At 44.8% G+C, this 26,071-nt stretch overlaps 1 protein-coding gene across 2 annotated transcripts in view; it reads right to left on the bottom strand.

The window, feature by feature from the left end:
• Window positions 1-4,520: 4,520 nt before the first annotated feature.
• agtr1a (angiotensin II receptor, type 1a) overlaps window positions 4,521-26,071 on the bottom strand; it is a 96,452-nt gene continuing 74,901 nt past the window's right edge. For both annotated transcript variants that reach the window (XM_072572017.1, XM_072572018.1), the window contains exon 2: window positions 4,521-7,742. In XM_072572017.1, the coding sequence (XP_072428118.1) occupies window positions 6,534-7,742 (1,209 nt within the window). In that variant the 3' untranslated portion in view covers window positions 4,521-6,533. The remainder of the gene's footprint in view (window positions 7,743-26,071) is intronic.

Genomic DNA, 26,071 nt, shown 5'->3' with positions numbered 1-26,071 from the left:
ATAGTAGGCTGATTAGCAAGGTTAGATCTCATGGGATACAGGGAGAACTAGCCATTTGGATACAGAACTGGTTCAAAGGTAGAAGACAAAGGGTTGTGGTGGAGGGTTGTTTATCAGACTGGAGGCCTGTGACCAGTGGAGTGCCACAAGGATCGATGCTGGGTGCATTGCTTTTCATCATTCATATAAATGATTTGGATTTGAACATAGGAGGTATAGTTAGTAAGTTTGGAGATGACACCAAATTTGGAGGTGTAGTGGACAGCAAAGAAGGTTACCTCAGAGAGTGGCAGATGGAGATAAAAGCAAGGTGCTGCATTTTCAAAAGGCAAATCAGGATTTATACACTTAATGGTAAGGTTCTGGGGAGTGTTGCTGAATAAAGAGACCTTGGAGTGCAGGTTCATAGCTCCTTGAAAGTAGAGTTGCAGGTAGCTGGGATAGTGAAGAGGGCGTTTCATGTGCTTTGTTTTATTTGTCAGAGTATTGAGTACAGGAATTGGAGGTTATGTTTTGCTGTACGGGAATTGGTGAGGCCACTTTTGGAATATTGTGTGCAATTTTTGTCTCCCTCTTATCGGAAGTATGTTGTGAAACTTGAATGGGTTCAGAAAAAATTTACAAGGATGTTGCCAGGATTGAAGGATTGAGCTATCAGGAGAGGCTGAATAGGCTGGGGCTGTTTTCCCTGGAGTGTTAGAGGCTGAGGGGTGACCTTATAGAGGTTTATAAAATCATGAGGAGCATGCATAGGATAAATGGACAAGGTCTTTTTTCCTGCAGTGGGGGAGTCCAGAACTAGAGGGCATAGGTTTCGGGTGAGAGAAGAAAAATTTAAAAGGGACCTGAGGGGCAACGTTTTCACACAGAGGGTAGTGCGTGCATGGTATGAGCTGAGGAAATGCTGGAAGCCTGTACAATTATAACATTTAAAATATATCAGGATGCATATATGAATAGGAAGGCTTTAGAGGGATATGGGCCAAGTGCTGGCAAATGGGACTAGATTAATTTAGGATATCTGGTCAACGTGGATGAGTTGGACTGCAGGGTCTGTTTCCGCGCTGTACATCTCCATGACTCAATAACAATATTGTAGACCGAAGGGCCTGTTCCTGTGCTGTTATGTTCTATGTTCTATTTGCTAATCTGGGGGGGGGGGGGGGGGGGGCTGATGGGGTTGCTGCTGAGAGGGCATTCCTCCTTGAGGGAGTTATCTAGAACTGAGTGCATAGTTTCAGTGTAAGGGGTCTCCCCCATTTAAGTTGGAGATAATGACACATTTCTTCTCTCGATGAGTTGTGGACCTTTGGAATGCTCAACCTTTTGTGAAGAGTAGAGGCTGAGACATTGAATATAATCCAGGCTGAGAGAGATTCTTGAACTCAAAGGGATTCAAGACTTATGGGGATTGGGAGGGGAGTGGTATTAAGTCCATAATCAGATCAACTGTGATTCTATTGAATGGTGGTGCAGGTTTGAAGGGTTGAATGGCCTCCTGCTTCTCATATCTCATATTTTAAAATCTTCTCTTTAGTGTATATTATATGTGGATCCCATCTGGTGACAGTTCACTCCTGTCCATTGTAGAATACATAATGAGTAAAATGGTTTTATTCAAGATAAACGGTGGTAATAAAGTTAACACTTTATTTAAAAGTTGTGAGTTTTTAAAAATGCAGCTTTAAATAAGACAGACACAATAAATTATTGCGTGCCCCAAGAATCTACACAAGTTGAAAGGTTCTACATTTGACTTGCTGAAAGATGCACAGCGTTGAGGAATCTTCCATGCATTGAATTCTTGGATAGAAGAGTAATTGCAGTCCACTGCAACAACAAAGTCATTGAATTTATGCAAATCTCAGTCTCTCCTTCACTTTTAGGGTAAATGTGATGATCCGTGGTTTTCAGGTATAAACCTTTTCCAAAACAATGCAAGCCAGAGAATTAACCTTTACACACAATCGTCATCCATTTCCATTGACAAGACAGGCTAAGGATAAAGTTTATTGTTGACAGTACAGTGGGTAGAGAAAGATTAACACCAAGCTCATTTGCATGTTACCCACACTTTACTTTTGAACAAAGGCAAAATACTGTAGATGCTGGAAATCTGAAATACAAACAGAGAGGCCTAGAGAAACTCAGCAGATCTGGCAGCCACTGTGTGGAGAGAAATGGAATAAATCTTTGAGTCTGCTATGACTCTCCAGAGCTACCTTGTTCAGAACTCCAATTCTGAAGAGGCATCATTTTGGACTCGAAACATTAACTCGGTTTCTCTCTGCACAGATGCTGCCAGATGTGCTGAGTTTCTCCAGCTTACTCTGTCTTAATTTCATCTGTTTTCTCTTGATGGAAGCAACACAGAAAAACTTTAAATGTGATTACAGAATTTCAAACCACATGCTTGAAAACACTATAGCCTGAACTTTTTTGTCAAATGCTTCTTCTGAACTTCTCATTCAAACCAATAATTCAGCAACACAGGGTTAATTTTCTAACTTTTTGTACTTGTTTTGGAAGGGTGTCATGTCACATGTGCCCTTCTCAAAGGCATGTCCTTGGTGTTGTTTCTTCCAGAGCACTTGACTTGGCTCTTTCTATTAATGAGGTTTCTCATTGCTTTCCAGTGCTCAAGGAAAGGTTACGTTTATAGCTCCCAGGTCTATAACAGTTGTAGTGGTAATGAAGCATGTATTCTGGGCATTATTCTGAACCACACACTAGCCAAGTATGTAGCATTTATTAATTTAACAATCTAAGATGCAAGATGGACCACACTGAAACATACAAAATTCTTACAGGACTTGATAGCATAGATTTGGGAAGTCGCCTTGTGGTAGAGTCTGGGACCAGAGGGTTTAATCTCAGAGTAAAGGGTCATACATTTAAAAGAAGAGATTGAAGGAGTTTCTTCTCTCAGACAGTAGTGAATCTGTGGAATTGTTTACAGTAGAAGGTTGTTAAAGCCCTGTCAATAAATAGATGCAAGGTTGAGATGGATAGATTGGTAAGCCATGAGGGAATTAAGGGTTAATGGGAAAAGGTAGGAAAGTGAACTTGAGAATTACCAAATCCATCATGATCTCATTGAATGTCAGAGCAGACATGATGGGCTGAATGGTCTACTTTTACTCCTCCATCTATGGTCTTACATTCCACTGATTTGGTTGAAGTCTGTAAGATCCTGAATGGTCTTGACAAGGAGAACATGGCAATGTGATTCCTCCTGTGGATGAGTCCAGAAATAGAGGGCACTGCTTTAAAATTTGGGCTCACCCTTTTTAGTTCAGAGATGAGGGTTTTTTTTCACTCAGTGAGTTGTGCAACTTTGGAATTCCCTGTCTTGGAAAGAGGAGTCTTTGAATATTTTTCTGCTGGAGGGAGACAGATTCTTGTGAGGGAAGAGAATTGAAACATCATTGCAGGGCAGATGGGAATATGAAAACTGAAACATGAATCGAGGAACCATGATCTTATTGAACAATGGTGTGGATGTACCAGTGTTGGATTGGTGTGGACAAGGTCAGAAGTCACATGACACCAGGTTATAGTCTGAAAGGTTTACTTGAAATGACAAGGTCTCAGAGCGCTGCTCTTTCATTGGCTAATGCTTACTTTACCTGACTGAGGAACAGCGCTCCGAAAGCTTGTGATTTCAAATAAACCTGTTGGACGAGAACCAGGTGTTGTGTGACTTCTGACCTCATTGAATGATGAAGCAGTCTTAAAGAGTCTGCTCTTGTTCCTAATTTGCATGTTCAACAATTTGGACACTGGCGAGTTTTGAGAACTTTTGTAGCTCAGGTTGAGGGTCGGGATGTAAGCTTGCTCGCTGAGCTGGAAGGTTCGTTTTCAGACGTTTCATCACCACACTAAGTAACATCATCAGTGAGTCTCTGGTCAAGCACTGGTGGCATGGCCTGTCACATGCTTCACCAGAGGCCCTCTGATGATGTTACCTCGTGTGGTGACAAAACATCTGAAAATGAACCTTCCAGCTTAGTGAGCAAACTTACATCCAGATTTGGACAATGAATTGAATACAATACTGAGGAGATGGGGAAGTACAGAGCAACAGCTGAATTTGCACTTCGTAGACTGTCTTTTAAAATGATTTCTTCAAGAAGCAAAAACAAAAAAAGGGACAAGGGACAAAGTGATTAACTTATGCCATCTTCTTCTCTGGGGCCTCCTGCCATGTGTTTGGCTAGCTGAGTTGAGTCAGTGTGTGGAACCATTGCACATATATATTGGGGGGGTCCACAGAAATGCATTGTCAATTCTTCGACATTACTGGAGGGAGGAGGGTGGATAAATTGGCTGCGTAAATGCAGCCACAAATAGGTTGGGTTGTCTTTATCAATTTCTTCAAGACTAGCCTGGACTTTTACCACTACAGCTCCTCTATCTCCACAAAGATTGGATCCCCACTCAACTGTACCCCCCCCCAACTTCATCCCAATGCATCAGCCCACCGCTTCCCCCCACCCCCAGTAGAAAGCCACGCCACTGACCTGCTACCCACCTGTGTGTAGGATGTCCAATGCATTTTATTGATTCAATTGTAACCTCTTGAGCATCCCCAATTTTGATCACTCTGTTTTTGACAGTCATCTCTTCAGCTATAGAAATACTAACAACTCGCATTCTCTTCCTAACCCACACCATTTTTCTTTGGCACACCTGTTAGAATCCATGCCTTTGACTACATTTTTTTGACCATCTGCCCTGACATATCTCCCATATTTGGAGCTGCAGAAATGAAACACGTCAGGTTATGTTTATATCGGATTTTGTTCACATGCTTTAAGATGTTTCCTCTCACAATTTTCGCTGCACGTCCACAGTTTAATGATGAATATGGCTTTTTTTTGTCTCCTAATCAACCTTTTCAGGCATGTTATATATGGAGCAGTGGGAACTTGAACCCACAGCGCCTGAGCCAGAGGTGGGGACATGACCAATGCACTACAAGGGCTCAATAACTGCACTTTAATTTGTCTTCTTCAAGTTACTCCACCTGGCCTTGAGTAATCACCCACAGAGAACATTGAAGAGAAACACAGAAACATCAAACAACTGAATGCTACAATCTCCTTATCTGTCAATACTTTTATGATACAATTCCTGAGTCCTTAGGGCATATTACTCTGCTAATGTTGCCATATAAATACTGGTAGCTGTTAATGGCTTTTAATGAAGTTTCGTAACTGCAAAGGAAACCACACTTCTCAAGTCATGTTCTCACCTCTCCCTGTTTCCTTGCATGAATCCAGTCTCTGCCTGCTTCAGATTTGGGAAATGGTCAAAAAAATCGAAACACTTCTTCCTTTCAAGTTTTAGGTGAACACACTTTGGCAATTTGCCAGGTGTCAAGGATTCTGGAACTCTGCTCCAGTACCAGATCAGTCCGGCTCAAACCGATCGTGCCTAAAATCCTGAAGATGGTCACTTGAACGAAAGGAATTGTGGGTCTGCATCATATCTAGGTGCTTCCTAGGTGCTTCCGTGCTTCCCACGGTCCAACTCCATCAAGAGGCCAGGCCTGTTCTGAAGAATGGACAAATCATTGTTTCTGGTTTTTGGTCGCTACCTTCCAATAGATTTGACACTGGAAAGCCCACAGTGAGTCCCATCATCATATACTGGTGAAGCCCTTTATTCAGAAGACCTTCCGTTGGTTTGATTAAAGGCAAAAACAGTGGGGTCTTTTACCTGAGGAAATGTCAGTTTGCACTTTGAGTTGGCAGGAAAGAGATAGCAGCAACGTGTAACTTCCCCTTTCTGTCGCAAGTTCCCGAAAAAGGGACAGCCACAGTTGCAGTGAAGTTGAAAGTTTCTTCTGTCCACACGAGGTCAGGAATATCTCACCCTCCTGTTTTTGCAGTTTGGATACTTTTCTTTCTGCTTTGCTTTAGTTGAATCCGGAAGAATTAAACCAGATGGACCATTCTGCTGATTTTGAACCTCACTTGAGGTTTCATGTGTAATATTTGATGCGAGTTCAAACCTGACTCAAGCAGAATACTGAAAGCTGTTGAGCAGTGCTTTGAGTCTGTGGCAAAGTGTAGGGTAAAGCATTTATGAAATTAGACAGTGAGGTTTAATTAGGATTCCTTTTCCTCACCTTAATTTACAAGTGTGTGATGAGACAGAACCAGGAAGGGAGCTGAGTTAATTGGAGGTTAGATGTTACGATGGACCCCAGCACACTCCCCTGAGTGGTTTACATTCTAAATCCCATCACACAATCCAGTGAATCCTGTACTTGTGTGGACATTGTGCTGGGCTTTGCCATGATGTTGCATTCAGCTTGGCTCCTTGATCAAAGGACCAGTACTGGAAGCCAGTGCCTCCGCAGGTTGGAGCCCCTCGAGGCAAGGATTCCCTCGGAACTGAGAAATTAATTGTGTGAAACTTCATTTCCGGCGGCAGGGCTTTCGGTTTCTCCGAACCTGGTTTAGTCCATTCCAACTCGCCGTTGAGACATCGTGCGGGTTCATGATTATGTTCGCCGGACATTTCTAAGCCCGAACATCCAGGGGACACCCCTCTGAGGTAGGGCACCTTGGCTCACTCGAGGAGACTGGCTTCTTGGCTATCGCACTCAGCGATTCGATGGTGCGGTAAGATAAGGAGCTCATTTTGGTCGATAGACTCGGGTGGGATCTGATCTTGGGAGGCACACACCTCAGAAGGAGGAAGAACTTTTCTCTGAAGCTGTGTCCCACCAGGCCGTACAGGATGGGGTTGAGGCAGCTATTGAAGTAGGCCACGCAGATGGTGAAGGGGATGGAAGTGTCAATAATTTCGGTGATGTGGCAATGTTTGATAACATTCAGCCGCGAAAGAACATCCAAGAAAGTGAAAATCTGGAACGGAAGCCAGCACAAAATGAACGACACCACGACAGCCACGATCAGTTTGAATGCCTCGTTGCTCACTGGCTTGCTTCGTTCAATCCGGTAGGCCTGCACAAGGCTCTTGATAATTAGGGAGTAACAGATCAAAATAATGAGCAGGGGAATTAGAAACCCCAGAAGGGTCTTCAGCAAAGCCATGCCGAATATCCACTGGGTCTTGTGCTTCTCTGGGTAGGAGAAAGCACAGATGGTTTTATTCCACTCCTCGTAGTGAAAGACTTTGCGGAGGAACATTGGGGGCAGGCTGACTAGAATGGCCAAGATCCACACCATGATGCAAACCCCCCAGGCGTGGACCAGTGTGCGTCTCGTCCGCGATTTCATGGGGTGCACGATGGCGAGGTAACGGTCGATACTGAGGCAAGTGACCAGGAAGATGCTGGCGTTCATGTTCAGCTGCATGACGGTGGCGCCCACTTTGCACAGGAAGATCCCAAAAGGCCAGTGGTACTCCAGGGCCAGGTAGGCCACCCAGAGCGGCAAGGTGACGATGAAGATCAGATCGGCCAGGGCCAGGTTTAGCAGAAAGATGTTCGCCACGGTTGTCAGCTTCAGGTAACGATAAATGACCAGGACCACCATGCTGTTCCCCAAAACCCCCACCACAAAGACGATGCTGTATATGATAGGGATCATAAGGAAGACGTAACTGTGCCTCCCGCCAATCGTGCAGGTGAGGTTAGCCTTCCCAACATCACTCCCTGTGGAATTGCTCAGCAAGGTTTCTTCAGTGCTCAGTGCAAGGCCAGATGTTACGTTGTGGAATACACTGAAGTTTGACGCCATCTGTGTCCAGTTCATGTCTGGGATCTACAGGCAGAAAGAGGGGAGCTCATTAGCATGCTTTAAAAGACAGATAGATCACTTTACCTGTTTTCCGACCTGGCATCTTCAGGATAATACAATAGTTCCCTTCTACAAGACAAAATGCCTCAGTCACTTCAACATTGCATCAGACAGCTGCCCTTACAGATAATGCCTCCTTCCCACTTGTTCACATCTGTGAATAAAGCCATAAGATACAGGAGCAGACGTAAGCCATTCAGCCCATTGAGTCTGCACTGCCATTCGATGTGATCATGGTTGATCTGAATATCTTCAACTCTACTTTGCTGCGTATTCCCCACAAATCTTGATTCCCTCACTGATTAAGAATCTGTCTGTCTCAGCCTTAACTATAATCACCAAGTCTTAACAGTCCTATGCAGTAAAGATCCACAGATTCACAGCCCTTTGAGAGATGTGTGTGTGTGTGTGTGTAAGTGCACATGTGTGTTTATGTACATCTGCATGTCTGTGTGTGCATGTGTCTGTGCAAGTGCACTTGTGTTTATGAACATCTATATATCTGTGTGCGTGTATGCGTGTTTATGTGTGTGTCTGTGTGTGTGTGTGTGTGTCTGTGTGTGTGTGTCTGCGTGTCTGTCTGTCTGTGTGTGTCCATGGCTGTGTGACCCTTGGCTGTCTGTGTGTATTTGTTGATTCACACCATACCAGAAATTGACTAAGTGTCAGTTTTGTCAGATTTCTGGGTCTCTCACTGCGAGGTTAATGAGTTTTCCTTGTATGATCCTCCCAAACGTACCATGCCCCTGTGGTGCCCACCTTGTCCAATGCTAGGCTGATTCTCCCCTTCTCTGTAGGCAGAAGTACTTACCAATGCCAGGATAACCCAGGATCCATAGTGCCACCACCATCTTTAAAAGACTGTGGTGTATCCAGTCAAGAGCTGGCAGTCAGGTGCTGCTGGGCACATTTGGGGACAATTGCCTAGAAACAGCACACAACGGGAATTTGGTGTCGAGCTTTATGGACAGGGACCTGGAGGTCCTGGTGGAAGTTGGGGAGGGGTGGGGAGGTGGGGGGATTGATATACAAGAGGGATACACTCTCTCCCCCCAAGATAGACAGAGGTGGCCATGGCACCAGATTGTGCCAGACTGGAATGAGGTTGATACATGGGTCACTGAGATCTCCACAGTCCACAGAGGAGCATGCATCGATACCACAAGAAACTCAATAACTTTCTCTACTCCAGCAGGATAAATGCCACCCTCTTCTCTCTGCTACCTCACACTTCTTCCAGCTCTCCAAACACCTCCCACCAAGGTACATGTTCTACTGTTCTCCTTGTTATGTGTAACATCCTCCCTTGCTTGTTCTCATCCGGCCCAACCCACCCACCCAACTAAACCTGCATGGCCTCAGCCCTGTCTCCATACACATTGTGGTCACCTCACCACCTTCCCTCCCTCACACTAGTCCTAACAGCTATTAGTACAACTGCCGCCCGCCTTCATCTCACTCGTTATTTCTCTTTCTCACACTGCAGGAGAAAACCACTTACAATGGGGCCGAGAGAGTCAAGACGGGTGATGGGGTCCTCAAAGTTTGGCTCCTCACCTCCCCCCTCCCACGGCCCAGGTTGGTGGGAATAGGGAGATGCTGAAACTTTCTCATCTGGTCATCCCTCCACTGTCATTGCTTCATTAACAGTGCCACTAGTTCATCACTGTCCTGTAGGTATTGATGGATGCCCACAGTCTCCGTGGTCAGGAGGACAACACCACAACATACCCTCTCCTCCACCTCCAATGGTGAGACTCCAGAACACTTCGTGGATCTATTGGCAAGGCTGCCTCCTGCACTCTCTATTAGCTCAGAGACTGAGACCTCTGTGGCTATTTGGTCTCCACTGGAGTCTGTGGCATTCACTGGTGAGGATTTCACTGCCACATCTCCACTTAGAGTCATAGAGCATGGAAACAGACCCTTCAGTCCAACCTGTCCATGCCAACCAGATATCCCGACCTAATCTAGTTCTACCTACCAGAACCCGGCCCACATCCCTCCAAACCCTTCCTATTCATATACCCATCCAAATGCCTTTTAAATGTTGCAATTGTACCAGCCTCCACCACATCCTCTAGCAGCTCATTCCATACCACTCTCTGTGTGAAAAGGTTGCACCTTAGGTCTCTTTTATATCTTTCCCCTCTCACCCTAAACCTATGCTCCTCTACTTCTGGACTCAAGAAGAGACAGCCAGGTCACTGGCACTCAGAGGGTAGCAGGGACCAGGCACCTCCTCAGGTCCAGGTGGGCCAGGAGCCCCTGGGTCTCATCAGATCTTGATCTGAACCAACCAAGAGCCAAGAGCCAGGTTTGGTTTGGGACTCACTGGCTTACCCTGTCATTGGCACCCTGCTACTTTAGACGGGCAATAATCTGGCTGCTTTCCTGGGCAGCTTGGAGATTGCCATGGAGAGCCAGGTCTAGCGCCCTCAGAGTCTGCTGGATATACATAGACCTGCACTCACCATTGGTCCTCAGTACCACCGGCAAGGCGATGGGGCACAAGAGAGCTTGACCACGCTCCAGGTAGCTCTTGCTCACCGGGAGATAGATGTTTTGAACAGTGAAGAGGGTTATCTCAGAGTACAACGGGACCTTAATCAGATGGGCTGATGGGAGGTAGAGTTTAATTTAGATAAATGTAAGGTGTTGCATTTTGGTAAAGCAAATCAGCACAGGAGTCACAGGTAGACAGGGGAGTCAAGAAGGTGTTTGATATATTTGTTTTTATTGGTCAGTGCATTGAGTATAGGCATTGGTTATACAGGACATTGGTTAGGCAACTTTTGGAGTACTGCGTTCAATTCTCTCTGCAGTAGGAAAGATGTTGTTAAATTTGAAAGGATTCAGGAAAGATTTATAAGGATGTTGCTGGGTTTGGAGGGTTTGAGCTATAGGGAGAGGCTGAATAGGCTGGGACTATTTTCCCTGGAGCGTCGGAAACTGTGGGGTGACCTTGTGGGGTTTATAAAATCATGAGGGGTATGAATAGGGTGGATAGTTAAGGACTTTTCCCCAGGGTGGGCATGTCCAAAATGAAAGGGCATAGGTTTAAGGTGAGAGGGGAGAGATTTAAAAGAGACCTAAGGGGTAACTTTTTCACACAGAGGGTGGTGCGTGTATGGAATGAACTGCCAGAGGAGGTGGTGGAGGCTGGTAGAATTACAGCATTTAAAAGACATTTGGATGGATATATGAATAGGAAGAGTTCAGAGGGAAATGGACTAAATGCTGGCAAATGGGACTAGCTCAATTTAGGATATCTGGTCAGCATGGACAAGTTGGACCAAAGGGTCTGTTTCCAAGCCATATCACTGTAGAAGTGTCCAATGAGAACTCCACCATTCTTATGTGGTAACTTTGGGAGGAATGTCAGGACCTTGGAGAAGCTGCAAGGAGTATTTGTCAGAATGAAAGCTGGGCTAAAATTCTTTGTTGTGTGGAGACATTAGAGAGCTGGATTCGGTCTCCTGAAAGCACAGATGGCTAAGGGAAGATTTAATAGGAGCATTCAAAATTACAATTCATGAAGTAATCTGAAATTGTTCTCACTGGCAGAAGCATTTGTAACCAGAGGACACAGGAATAAGCTAACTGGAAAAGAACCAGAGGGGTATTGAGGAAAATTTGGTCTTGGGTGATGAGTTGATATGATCTGGAATCTCAAGCTTGGAAGGTTAGTGAATGCAAATTCTAACTCAACTTTGAAAAGAGCATAAGCCGGAAATAGAAAAGAAAAAGTCAAGGTTCTGTGGAGAGAACAGGGAAGTGGAATCAATTCGATAGTTATTTCAAAAACTAAGCCATGATTAGCCAAATGGAGAATATGATGACATTCCTGATGAAGGCCTTATGCCTGAAAGGCCTCCTGCTCCTTTGATGCTGCCTGACCTGCTGTGCTGTTCCAGCTCTCGACTCTGATCACCAGCATCTGCAGTCCGCACTTTCTCCCATGATCAAATGTCCTTCAATTTTATCCCAGAGTTTGCTTTCTTTATTCCGTGTGCATTTGTGTGTGTGTGTGTGAGAGAGAGAGAGTGGTTTTGCATGTGTGTGTTTCTGTGAGTATGTAAGTGTTTGTGTCTGTGAGCATGTGTGAATGTGCATGTGTGTGTATGTGTCTGAGTGTGTGCGTGTGAGTGAGTGTGTGTCTGTGAGTGTGTGACTGAGTGAGGCTGTGTGAGTATGTGCGTGTGAGTGTGAGGAGGTGTGGATGTTTGTGAGGAGGTGTGAGTGAGTGTGGGTGGGTGTGAATGTGTGTGTGTATACGAGTATGTGGGGGGGATGTGAGTGTGGGTGTGTGTGTGTATGTAAGAGTGGGTGTGTGAGGGTGTGTGTGTGAGTGTGTGTATGTGTGCGAGAGTGTGTCTGAGTGAGTGTGTATGTATGTGAATGTGTGTGTGAGGGAGTGCGTGTGTGTGCAAGAGAGTGAGTGTGGGAATGTGTGTGTATGTGAAAGGGAGTGTGCAGGTGTGAGTGTGTGTCTGTGAGTGTGTGACTGAGTGAGGCTGTGTGAGTATGTTTGTGTGAGTATGAGGAAGTGTGAGTGAGTGTGTGTGAATGAGTGTGTGTGAGTGAGTGTGGGTGTGTATGTCAATGTGTGCATGTGTGAGTATGTGAGTGTGTGCATGAGGGACTGGGGGTGTGTGTGAGTGCGGGTGTGAATGTGGGGCTGTGCGTGTATGTGTGTGAGTGTGTGTGTGAGGGAGTGTGTATGTGTGTGCGTGGGGAGGGGGTGTGCAGGGTGTGCGTGCGCGTGGGGAGGGGGTGTGTGAGGTGTGTGTGTGTGCGTGGGGAGGGGGTATGCAGGGTGTGCGTGCATGTGGGGAAGAGGTGTGTGGGGTGTGTGTGTGAGGGAGCGTGTGTGTGTGCGTGGGGAGGGGGTGTGCATGGTTTGCGTGCGTGTGGGGAGGGGGTGTGCGGGGTGTGTGTGTGTGTGCGTGGGGAGGGGGTGGGTATGCAGGGTGTGCGTGCATGTGGAGAAGTGGTGTGTGGGGTGTGTGTGTGAGTGTGTGTGTGTGTGTGTGAGGGAGCGTGTGTGTGTGCATGGGGACAGCGTGTGCAGGGTGTGTGTGCGTATGGGGAGGGGGTGTGCGGGGTGTGTGTGTGTGCGTGGGGAGGGGGTGTGCAGGATGTGCGTGCGTGTGGGGAGGGGGTGTGCGGGGTGTGTGTGTGTGCGTGGGGAGGGGGTGTGCAGGATGTGCGTGCATGTGGGGAAGAAGTGTGTGGGGTGTGTGTGAGTGTGTGTGTGTGTGTGTGTGTGTGAGGGACCGTGTGTGTGTGCATGGGGAGGGGGTGTGCAGGGTGTGCGTGCGTGTGGGGAGGGGGTGTGCAGTGTGTGTGTGCGTGGGGAGGGGGTGTGCAGGGTGTGTGTGTGTGTGTGTGTGTATCTGCACTGCCCCCCTGCCCCCGCCATGTTTTGAATGTGCTGTTGAACTGTTCACTGTATTTCTTCATTGTTCTACTTTTTGGTAAGAAGGGATGTAATGTTTAACTTGCTCCTTTATTTTCCTGCTTTGTACCTAAGATGATGCTGTAAGTGGTGACTTGTAAACTTTTCACTGTCTTCATGTGAGTCGATGTGACAATGATTCTAATGTTCAATGTGTTTTTATTTTTGTTAACTTTAACCTTCTAATGAAGTGAAAAGAGGCTTTACCATTCAAATGTCCCAATATCTTATGTAAGACATCAATGTTTCTCCATTTCTGTGCCCTGCATTAAAGGGCTGTTTACGTGGAATGCAGAATTGTATCATAATAAGCACTTTTTTGAGTACAGCCAGCTTTTGGGTTAGTGAAGGTCTACGATTAATGATGTCTCAGGAGTATCACAGGAATTTTTGTATTAAACTGCTGTCAAAATGCCACGATAATTTATAGGTGTCAAATGCGGAGGGTAAATTCCTTCCCACACGCGACCCATAAAGCCAGGCTGAAATTATACTTCAGGGTGCAATATGTCTATAATTCAAACAAATGCTGCACTGATGTGAAAATAAATCGGTGCTTTTCCTTTACCTACAGGGGCCTGTTAATCTGCAATACAGTCAGGTTCAGCATTCATTTGATTTCTTATGTCATGAAGTTAAGAAAACAACACTACATATGAACAGCATAAACACTGTGCAAGAGCTAGGCAACACACAGTCTGAAACATCATCCATCTTACTGATTCTTTCTTGTTTGTTAAACACTATAATGCTTTGTAACTGTCTGCAATGAATGTATATCTATTATATTAATGGATTAGGTCAATCAAATGGTCTTGGATTGTAAGACCCTACCACAGACAGTGAGGAAAACTGAGAGAATCATCAGGGTCTCTCTTGCTTCCATTGCAGATATTTACTCCGAAAGGCTAAGAGCATTGTGGAAGACCCCATACACCCCTCACTCAAACTCTTCTCCCTCTTGCCATCTGGCAGAAGATACCAGAGCTTTCGGTTTCTGATGGCCAAACTGTGCAACAGTTTCTTCCCCCAAGCCATCAGACTCCTGAACACTGTATGTTCGGACTCTTTTCCATCTGAAACTCTTTGCACAACTTTGAATTGCTGCTAGAACCACATCTTATTAATTATCATTCTTTTATGACACTGTAATTTGCGGGTTTTGCACTTTTATGCTCTGTATGCTGCCCTGTGTATCATCGTGCAGTTTGTGCTGTCCATGTAGCACCCTCGGTCCTGGAGGAACATTGTCTCGCTTTTATTGCAACGGTTGTATATGGTAGAAATGACAAATAAAAGCTACCCGATTCTTGACATCTTTGATCATAGATTTGAAACATAGAGGTTAACAGTCAACAATACCCCAAAGTTTCTGACACAAAGATTGCCTTTTCATTCATATCGATGGGAATGGTTCAGCACAATGTCCAAGAATGTGATTAGTCTTGTTCAACATTGAAACTGTTACAAAGCCTACGAATGGGTCCTGAACATCAAAAGCCTCACAGCCATGTTGTTTAAGGCAGTGACTGGTCCTGGAAGGTTTCAAGGATATCAGAGCTGCACTTTTGTTCGAAGGCTGGGAAAGTTAGATCTAATTAATGCCATTTTCCTCCTGGTGATTGCAATACTGGGGGCATAATCCCTGGGCAATCAATCCAGCAGTAAATTCAGGCCACTGCCTTTGGTTCAAATCCTGCGATGGTAGCATTTGAATTCAATTTTTAAAAATAAAATCTGGAGTTAACGATCTGATGATGACCAGGAAGTCACTGCTGACTGTTTGGGGCAAAATCCCATCTGGTTCATTAATACCTTTTAAGAAGGGAAATTTGCCTTCCTTACCTGGTCTGGCCTACACATGAGTTGAGAGTGTAGTGCTGGAAAACCACAACAGGTCAGGTAGCATCCGACAAGCAGGAGAGTCGAAGTTTCAGGCCTAAGCCCTTCATCAGGCTGTTCCTCGGATGCTGCCTGACCTGTTGTGCTTTTCCAGCACCACACACTTGACTCTGATCCCCAGCATTAGCAGTCCTCACTGTCATTTGGCCTACAAGTGACCCACAACAATGCGATTGATTCTAAACTCCCTCTGGCCTATTAGAGATGGGTAAAAATTCAAGCCTCTCCCCCCACCCCCCCACCCTGGCAACACCCACAACCCATGAACAAATTTTTGAAAAAGCCACCATCATGAAACTGACATGAAGCACTGTTGAATAAATTTGCCGACTTCATGTAGGAAAATTGCGTACAATTCTGGTTTCTTTCCAATCGGAAAGATGTTGTGAAACCTGAAAGGGTTCAGAAAAGATTTGCAAGGATATTGCCAGGGTTGGAGGATTTGAGCTACAGGGAGAGGCTGAACAGGCTGGGTCTGTTTTCCCTGGAGCTTCGGAGGCTGAGGGATGACCTTATGGAGGTTTATAAGATCATGAGGAGCATGGATAGGGTAAATAGACAAGGTTCTTTTCCCTGGAGTGGGGGAGTCCAGAGCTAGAGGGCATAGGTTTGGGGTAAGAGAGCATAGATATAAAAGAGATCTAAGAGGCAACCTTTTCACACAGAGGGTGGTGCAATTCTGGAATGTGCTGCCAGAGGAAGTGGTGGAGGCTGGTACAATTGCTATTTTTAAAAAGCATTTGAATGGGTATATGAATAGGAAGGGTTGGGAGGGATATGGGCCGGGTGCTGGCAAGTGGGACTAGATTGGGTTGGGATATCTGGTCAGCATGGACGGGGTTGGACCGAAGGGTCTGTTTCAATGCTGTACAGCTCTATGACTCTATGCGCATTCCCTTTGACCTAGTAAAGAATGGTGTGCCTTTAACGATCTCAGTATATTTGAACTCACATTAGGTTTTGATGTATTTTATGGAATACGGTTGCAAAGAACACAGTAGCCAGTTGGTGCAGGGCCACTCGTTGATAATGAGCAGGTAGCCTGTGTCAATGATGTTCAATGATCAGTACTGGCCAGGAGTCCAGGCATCATTTCCAATTCAGCTTAAAAATAGAGCCAAGGGATTTCTTTTTACATCCAACCTGGAAGACCTCAGTTTTACATTTCAACGAAAACAAAAAGTGCTTTTAAAAAGGCAGAACTACTCAGGTGATTTTTATGTTGAAGTTAGTCTTGAACTCCTGATTCAGAGCTGTGAAACATACCAGTTGTATTGTGTGATTTGATACCACAATGTGTTCAGATACAAGACAGACTGTTTGGTAAGAACGCAAAAACAAAAACTGTCTTCAGGTAACACCATTTGTTATACATTACTACTGAATATTGCTGTACATGGTAATCGTAGATATCTTATCTAAGTAGGCAAGGATCTTGCCTAGATAGGGGAGGGGAAAACGTGTCTTCTACATATGTTCATGTTCCATGTGTGCATGTGACTCTTCCAAACAGGAGAAAGTGAGGACTACAGATGCTGGAGATCAGAGTTGAGAGTGTAGTGTTGGAAAAGCACAGCAGGTCAGGCAGCATCCGAGGAGCAGGAGAGTCGACGTTTCGGGAATAAGCCGTTCATCAGCCCTGTGTAGGGCTTATACCTGAAACATCGATTCTCCTGCTCCTTAGATGCTGCCTGACTAATTCTTCCAAACGGTCTTGTATAAAAGTATTCGGTGCAGAGTGTTTTAACTGCACTGACACTGTGCTAGTTACACTCAGTAATATGTACCGTCATGATATCACGTTGCAAAAGGGTTCTGTATTAATTAGACCCCTCCCAATGTTATTTTCCTGTTATAACAATGGATTAATATTCTCAAGTGAGTTACTTTGAGCTTGGTCCACCATTCAGTATGATCATGGCTGATCATCCAACTCAGTCCCCGATCCCACTTTGCTCCCTATAAGCTTTAACTAAATATACCTCATTTTTGAAAATGTTCAATGTTTTAGCCTCAATCCATTTCTGTGATAAAGGCTTCCCATTCACTGGGTGAAGAAATTTCTCCTCATCTCAGTTATTAATAGATCAAATCATACCTTTAAACTGTGATCTCTGGTTCTGGTGTCCCCCATCGTTGAGAACATCCTCCTTATATTGACCATTGGTTAGGCCACTGTTGGAATATTGCGTGCAATTCTGGTCTCTTTCCCATCAGAAAGATTTTGTGAAACTTGAAAGGGTTCAGAAAAGATTTATAAGAGTGTTGCCAGGGTTGGAGGATTTGAGCTACAGGGAGAGGCTGAACAGGCTGGGGGTGTTTTCCCTGGACCGTTGGAGGCTGAGGGATGACCTTATAGAGGTTTGCAAAATTATGAGGGGCATGGATAGAATAAATAGACAAAGTCTTTTACCTGGGATGGGGGAGTCCAGAATAAGAGGGCATAGGTTTAGGGTGAGAGAGGAAAGATATGAAAGAGACCTACGGGGCAACTTTTTCATGCAGAGGGTGGTACGTGTATGGAATGAGCTGCCAGAGGATGTGGTGGAGGCTGGTACAATTGCAACATTTAAGAGGCATTTGGATGGGTATATGAATAGGAAGGGTTTGGAGGGATATGGGCCGGGTGCTGGCAGGTGGGACTAGATTGGGTTGGGATATCTGGTCGGCGTGGATGGGGTTGGACCGAAGGGTCTGTTTTCCATGCTGACTCTATGACTGTATGTAAGACCATAAGACCATAAGACATAGGAGTGGAAGTAAGGCCATTTGGCCCATCGAGTCCATTCCACCATTCAATCATGGCTGATGGGCATTTCAATGCCACTTGCCCACACTGTCCTCAAAGCCCTTAATGCCTTGCGAGATCAAGAATTTATCAATCTCTGCCTTGAAGATATTTAATGTCCCAGCCTCCACTGCACTCCATGTATAGACCTGTTAGAATTTTATAGGTTTATATGACAGACTCCTCATTTGACCCTTGGATCACAATAGTCATCAAAAGTGCAATGTAACTGGAGGTCTTTCTTTCTTTCAAACTTATTCAACATGGCTGTATAACTATTCGTACAATAATATTGAACAAAACTATTTCCAGGCTGTCTTCTTTTAATGTGAAAATAGGCTTCCTATAACATCATACATGGACGATCACCACCATCCTATATGCACCCTCCGAGTACTCTTTGACTTCTTGTGAAAGTGAGATTGTTACCTATTTTGCCACACAGAACTTTGAATTTGTTTTAGTCCTGCCTGAAACAGGTCCCCTTGGAGATCTTGTGCTGTCTAGCCTCTCTGGAAAGTTCTTTACGTCAACAATGCAAAGGGCTTCATCGAAATGTGGCAAACCATTAGCAATAAATGCAGGCAGGTTCCTTGAGCAATGTTTAAAGGTCAAGTTATCTCAAGGGCTTTTAACATATTATTCATGTGGACGTGTGAAAAACCGTAATGGAAAACAGCTGAATAAATGCCACACTTGGAACAATTTGTGCTTGTTTGGGTCAAAGCTGCAGAATACAGAGTGGAAAATAGCTCATCTTAATAGTTCACTTATAAGTATGCCGAGACGCTCTGAGAAACTGATTACCGGTTGATTCTTATCATGGTTGTGGCTATCTGTAAGCAAAAGTCGATTCTTATTCTAACCGAATATGATCTGGAAGCTATGCAAAAGAAACATTTGAAGTTATGTAATTCTGACTTTGGCTTTCTATGTTTCGGAGCTATTTTTGGTGCGATGCTGTGACAGAAATATTTTTAACCTGCAACAGTTTTCAGCTCCAGCTTAACAAGAGCAGTCAGCTTTCTGTTCAGTTTCCTGATAATTACTCAGCCCTGTGTGCCTGATGAGCTATTTCTGATCCTCTAACTTATACAAAGCAAAAGTTTTAAAAATAAAGATAGAGAGTTGGACATTCTCTGGAGCAGCAAACTTGAAATGTATTTGTTCTGGTGGTGTTAAACAAAAATGACAGAAAAGTAAGTGCAGTTACCAACAACACTGTGCCTGGCTCTTAGACCTTGCTCTGGTACAATAGGAACAAACTATAGAATAGATTTCTATGCTGTTTACTGCACACTTAGGGGGAGGTGATGGCTCAATGGTATTAACACTGGACTGTTAATCTAGAGACCCAGGTAATACTCTCGGGACAAAAACAGAATTCGCTGGAAAAGCTCAGTAGGTCTGGAAGCACCTGTGCAGAGAAATCAGAGTTAACGTTTCAGGTCAGGTGGTCCTTCATCAGAATGTTATGGGGACCCAGGTTCAACTCCTGCCATGGCAAGTGATGAATTTAACAAAAATCTGGATTTGACAGTCTAATGATGACCACGATAGATGGTTTGTTGGGGGGTAAAATTCATCTGGTTCATGAATGCCCTCTAGTGAAGGATGCTACCATCCTTACCTGGTGTGGCCTACATGTGACTCCAGACCCACAGCAATGTGGTTGACTCTGGACAATGAAGGATGAGCAATAAACGCTGGCCAAGCCAATGATGCCCACACCCTGTGAACGAACAAAAAATGAATGCGGGAGTTGTCGCTGGTACATAAATGAACTGGGGGCACCTTTTAGATGCAGAGTTTAGATCAGAGTGGTGCTGGAAAAGCACAGCAGGTCAGGCAGCATCCGAGGGGCAGGAGAATCGACGTTTCAGCCAAAAGCCCTTCATTAGGAATAGATGCATTCTTGCATTTTTAATGGACAACCATAACCACTCCAATTGGAGGAATGGTAATCGGAAACTTGCAAACTTAAAAATGGCTTTATGTCATAACCTCCACTAGTCTGCAACTCTCTGAGAACAAAAATAAAAGCAAATTACTGCGGATGCCGGAATCTGAAACCAAAAGAGAAAATGCTGGAAAATCTCAGCAAGTCTGGCAGCATCTGTAAGGAGAGAAAAGAGCTGACGTTTCGAGTCTAACTGACCCTTTGTCAAAGCTCTGACAAAGGGTCAGTTAGACTCAAAACATCAGCTCTTTTCTCTCCTTTACAGATGCTGCCAGACTCTCTGAGAACAACCCTTGCAAGGATGTTGCCAGAGTTGGAAGATTTGAGCTATGGGGAGAGACTGAACAGGCTGGGGCTGTTTATCCCAGAGCATCATAGGCTGAGGGGTGACCTTATAGAAGTTTACAAAATTATGAGGGGCATGGATAGGATAAAGAGACAAAGTCTTTTTCCTGGGGTGGGGAAGTGCAGAACTAGAGGGCATAGGATTAGGGTGAGAGGGAAAAGATATAAAAGAGACCTAAGAGGCAACATTTTCGTTCAGAGGGTGGTACGTGTATGGAATGAGCTGCCAGAGGAAGTGGTGGAGGCTGGTACAATTGCAACATTTAAGAGGCATTTGGATGGATATATGAATAGGAAGGGTTTGGAGGGATATAGGCCAGGTGCTGGCAGGTGGGACTAGATTAGGTTGGGATATCTGGTTGGCATGGACGGGTTGGATTGAAGGGTCTGTTTCCATGCTGCACATCTCTATGACTCTGTGACTCTACTTCTGTTGTTGTGATCCCAACACTGGCAGCAGGTCTTCTGCTATCTCAGCTCTTCAACTTTGCCGCTGGACCTTGCCATCTCCTTTATGATGCTTCCTACTACATCTTTTCAAGATGGCGGCGGTGGAGTAGGCAGAGTTTAGGCTCCTGTGCCTGGACATGTCCTTTTCGTCCACTTTGTCTTTTCCGTTCTTTCCCCTCTTTTTACCTTCCAAAGAGAGCTGTTTCGGTAAGAAGGCAGCGTCAATGGAGTCTGGAGTGGGGGGGGGGGGGGGGGGGGGTAGCCTCAGAGACAGGGTGGCTACAGAGTCGGCTGGCCTGTGAGGCTTGGAGAGGCACTGTAGTCAGTGACATGCTGTGGGATGAGGTGACCTGGAACAGGACTGTAGCAGTAAAGGAGGGAAAGTTGGACTGTCTTAAAGTTATTTTTCTTCATCTTTTTATTTTATTTTAAAGAAATGAGAGTGGCGTGAATGCATGGTGATGCTATAAACTTTTCACAGCATTTGATATTGAATACACGTGACCATAAATGATTCAATTCAATAACACGCTTCACGTTGACCATGCTTTTGCCTCCTGTCCTGCATGAACTTTCCATGTGTTGGTCCCAATTCGTTTCTGCCTTGGCATATTTTACTGGTGTGACAGACACTTTTATAAATTAGTGATGCAGCTGGGAAAACATATCCGGTACAATTTAGAAGGTTACCTTCCCAAAACCCAGAGTGTGGTGCTGGAAAAGCACAGCAGGTCAGGCAGCATCCGAGGAGCAGGAGAATCGACGATTCGGTTATTCCTGATGAAGAGCTTATGCCTGAAATGTCGATTCTCCTGCTCCTCAGAATCTGCCTGACCTGCTGTGTTTTTCCAGCACCACCCTCTTGATTCTGATCTCCAGCATCTGCAGTCCTCATCTCCCTTACCTTCCCAAAATGTCTTTTTTCTCTTCAGAGGTGCTGAGCATTTCTCGCATCTATTTTCAATTAACAATTTCCAGGTTTTGGTAGGTTTACAAAAATGTATTTTAACTATTAGTGGCCGGCCATTAAAAGATTCCGGAAGAAACTAACTGATTGATTTTCTGCTGAGAATTCTGCTGGCTGTTAATGGGAAGCCATATTGAAATCCTGATCAAGGGTCTCAGTTTGAAGAGGCCAGGGCTGCTCACTGCAATTATGACTCCTAAACCACTGTGCAACAACCCCACTCTCCCTGCCCCTGACCAATACAGATCACAGATACCATGCTGCCCAAGGGTTGACCAGGCTAGTGGTGAAGCAGAGCAGAGAGCTCTTGAGGATGTGGTTCTGTTCCATAGGCAGGATTTGGTTGGGTTGTGTCCTCTAGTATGGTCCGACAGCGTGAGTGCATCATCCTGGTCTGCTATGTCCTACAAGCTGGAGCAGACAATGGGGTAGTCTGGCAGTTAAAGTCATAGAGATGTACAACATGGAAACAGACCCTTCAGTCCAACCTGTCCATGCCAACTAAATATCCTAAATTAATCTAGCCCCAATTGCCAGCACATGGCCCATATCCCTCTAAACTCTTCCTATTCATATACCCATCCAGATGCCTTTTAAATGTTGTAATTGTACCAGCCTCCACCACTTCCTCTGGCAGCTCATTCCACACACAGACCACTTTCTGTGTAAAAACGTTGCCCCTTAGGTCCCTTTTAAATTTATCCCCCCTCACCCTAAACCTACGCCCTCTAGTTCTGGATTCTCCCACCCAGGGAAAATCCCTTATCTATTTGCCCTATCCATGCCCCGTATGATTTTATAAGGTTACATCTCAGCCTCCGTTGCTCCAGGGAAAACAGCCCCAGCCTACGATGAGGGAATGGAAACAGTCATCCGAGGGGGGAGAATGAGGGCATTGGGGAGCTTGTGAATGGCAGAGCTCAATGGCAATGGGCACTAGAAGCCAGCCAGGGCCTGTGTGATGCCCAGATCCTGTCAATGAAAGCTGGGTGCAGTTGTTAAATGTTGGTCATGGTAATCGCTGATCCATTAGACTCGGGGCCAGCAACTGCTCAAGTTCCAAACCCTGGAGGTGAGGTTTGTGTAACTCGTGACACTTCCCACAAATCACTTTCATCTGAGACACAACATGTCCATGCAGAACCTGCCATCTCCCCCCATAACTTTATTTATGACAATTGCAATCGTTGAATTTACCAGCACACACTCATTAGTTTAGGTCTATCTTCTGAAGGAGGAAACAACGACAGGAGGCTGAGAACAGCTGAGAATGAAAGGTGTATCTTCTCATCTTCCTCACTCTTAGGTCAGGCAAGGTGACACAGTGGTTAGGACTGCTGCCACACGACGCCAGGACGCGTGTTCGATTCCAGACTCGGGCGACTGTCAGTGTGGAGTTTGCACATTCTCCCCATCTCTGTGTGCTCCGGTTTCCTCCCACAGTCCAAAGATGTGTAGGTTAGGTGAATTGGCCATGCTAAATGTGGGGGTAGTGTAGGGGTCTTTGCCTGGATGGGATGCTCTTCAGAGGGTTGGTGCAGACTCAATGGGCTGAATGGTCTCTTTCTGCACTGTAGGAATGCTGTGACAAACTCACACTCTCTACGACTGAAGCCACACTCAGTGCAGACAAAAGAGAGCATTGTAGGATTTTTACTTCCAGAAAACAACTCACTGAAGCTTCAGAAAGTGAGGTTAAACCAACTACTAATTACTCGCTCCAGTTTCTCTCAGAGCTTGTAAACCTCTGAATTAAGGCTGCAATAAAACTTAACTTCCCTTGAATTGTAGTGCCGTGTTTAATTAATTGCAAAATTAAAGGAAATTCTGATTTTGAAAATTATCCCTTCAGACTATCACACTGAACAGCTCCGAGTGCAAACTGATATAAAACTAACAAAATCTTACATAAACATTTCTTATTCCTGCAGAACCCTTGGATAATGTGATGCGGCAAAATGCTCTGTAAATGCAAAGAGTGTCACAGTTTTTATTTTCGGGTGCCTTCCTAAAATGCAAATAGTTTCTGTGGATCAGATGGCAGGAGAGAACATCAAAGTCTGAGGCGCTCAACTGAGCTGACATACTAAGTATCCAGACCATAATGAGACAGTCACCATGGAGGTGAGCTAGCATTGTAGACAAAAGTGCCTGACCCTCCCTTGTCAAAGTGGATCTTCAGTGGTGACTGAGGCAAAGCTGTGCTTTCATGGCAATCAAAGGAGACATTACAGAGATATATCAAAGGACACTTAGGAGCTCAGATATCAACTTGGAGTCCTGGGAGAATTTTAGCCAGAAACGCCGTGTTTGCCACAAATAAAGAATGCTGCAGTCTCTTTTGAAAGTAAGAGCATATCAGAGACACAGGGAAAGCACAAGGAGAGGAAATCCCAAACCAGTAACTTGTCCAAAACTCAATTGTCTCTGCTCTCCTATCGTACTGGCTGCAGAACCTTTCAGGCACCTTACCAATCTTAACAATCACCTACGTTCCCACCAGAACACGAGCAAAAACCCCAGAAGATTAACATGGTCGTTGTTGCCTGGAAGGACGAGCAAGAGAATTAAGCTTTTATGCATTCATGGTAGAGCTACCTCCCCATTCACAGGAAGTTTGGCGTAGACCAATCTCACCTCCTCCATTTTTCAGATAGTGATGATAGACAATATTTATAACCCCACATTCCCAGGCACTGTTGTGATGAGTTCTGATTTTGTTTGTAAACACGTTTTGTACTGCAGGAGCCAACGTTCTGTGCGAATGTCACATTCGGAGAACACTCAGTTCCACGGGCTTGTTACATTTGCTATAACATGTTAACACAAATTGGCTGCAACATGATTGGGTGAGTCGGGAACACGTTTTTCAAAATGCAAACTTGTAAAATGTGTGTTGGCTATAACGTGATTACATCAACACTTTAGGTGTATTTGTACTGTGCAGATTTTGTAAAGCGCGGGTCACACGAGAACCTAACAATCGTGTAATAGCAAAACTAGCTGCTTAGAAAAATTGGGGGCTCAGTGCAGGGTTTCCAATAGGTTAGTCAGGAGAGCTCAAGTTCACTGCAGAGGAGTCAAAGGTGACAGACAGTGTCACTGAAAGTTATTGTGTACGTGCAGTTAAAACAGAGAGAGAGAGAGACAGAGCGAGAGAAGTAGACTTCATATAAGGCAGTACGGCTTTTAGCTGCATTGCTGGGAAGATTTGTGTACGACAGTGAGAAGTCTCATGCACAGTTAGATGTCTCTGTGCTGTTGGAATTCAGGCAGTATTTTGTTATAGACCAGACCAAACCCCCTGAAAAGATGTTAAGAAGGTAACCTAGACCCTAACTTTTTCTTATTTTAAAGGTAAATGCAAAATGTTGCAGTCCAGATGCAATTTGATTGGTCAAACGTTAAGTAAAACACAATTTATTCACACACAATAGTTAAAATACAACAACAGAAAGAATAAGGAAAAGAATCGGAAAACTAACAGAATAATAAATTCAGTAACTTAACTAATCAACTGTTCCAATATGATATCATCCCATAAACACCATTGGCTGAAAAACAAATTCAGATACATGCAACTCCAACAGCCCGGGAGGAGAAACATCAAGAGAAAATTCCAAGTGAGTGTAGCAGGGTGAGCTGTACAGCAGCAAAACAAGTGCTACTGAAAAACTAGGAAATGAAAAATCCTGGTTCTGTGGGAGCTTGACCACACCCATTCAGGCTATTTTTCATTGTTTCAACTTTAACAGAATAGCCCAAGTCCTCACAAGTTGTTTATTGGCTTTCCTCTGTCTTAAAACCTCTCCTTCAAAAACAAAGGATAAAGTAACCTCTTAAGGCCATAGTATTGTCACAATTTCTCAGAGGTGAGGTTAGTAAGTTGCTAAACATTGAAGTCAAGGCTCTGGAGGAATGCTAGGAGTTGTGACAGCTCAGAAGAAGGCCATTTGTCACTCTTTGTTAAATACAGCTGTGAGTGGGGCTTTGAAAAGTCCACCATCAATATTTATCTGATGCAACTGAACACGAATAGAGCTCAGGGAAAAGGCCCAGAGGCAGTTCTAGCTTGGTGAGGCTGGCTGTTGGTGAAATGCTGGAGGTGTGCGTATGAGTGAGTACTGGAGTGGAGTTTTCACAGTCCAGGAAACCTGGGAAAGGAGGGTGACCACCTCAAACAGGAGCAGTCATTGAGATAGTCTGTGATTGAACTGTTTGTGAAACGTAAGACAAGGACAGATAAGAGAGGTTGAAAAATCATACTCCTTTAGAAAACTTATTAGGATTAGATCATCTGCTGTGTTATTAACATAGAGTCATGGAGTTGTGGACACAGACCCTTCAGGCCAGCACTTCCCTGCCGACCAGATATCCTAAACTGACCTAGCCTCATTTGGCAGCATTTGGCTCCATCTGA

This window comes from Chiloscyllium punctatum, chromosome 6 (genome assembly GCF_047496795.1).
Source record: "Chiloscyllium punctatum isolate Juve2018m chromosome 6, sChiPun1.3, whole genome shotgun sequence".
NCBI lineage: Eukaryota > Metazoa > Chordata > Chondrichthyes > Orectolobiformes > Hemiscylliidae > Chiloscyllium > Chiloscyllium punctatum.
Note: the sequence above shows the minus strand (reverse complement) of the source record. Positions and strands in the feature narration are given on the sequence as shown.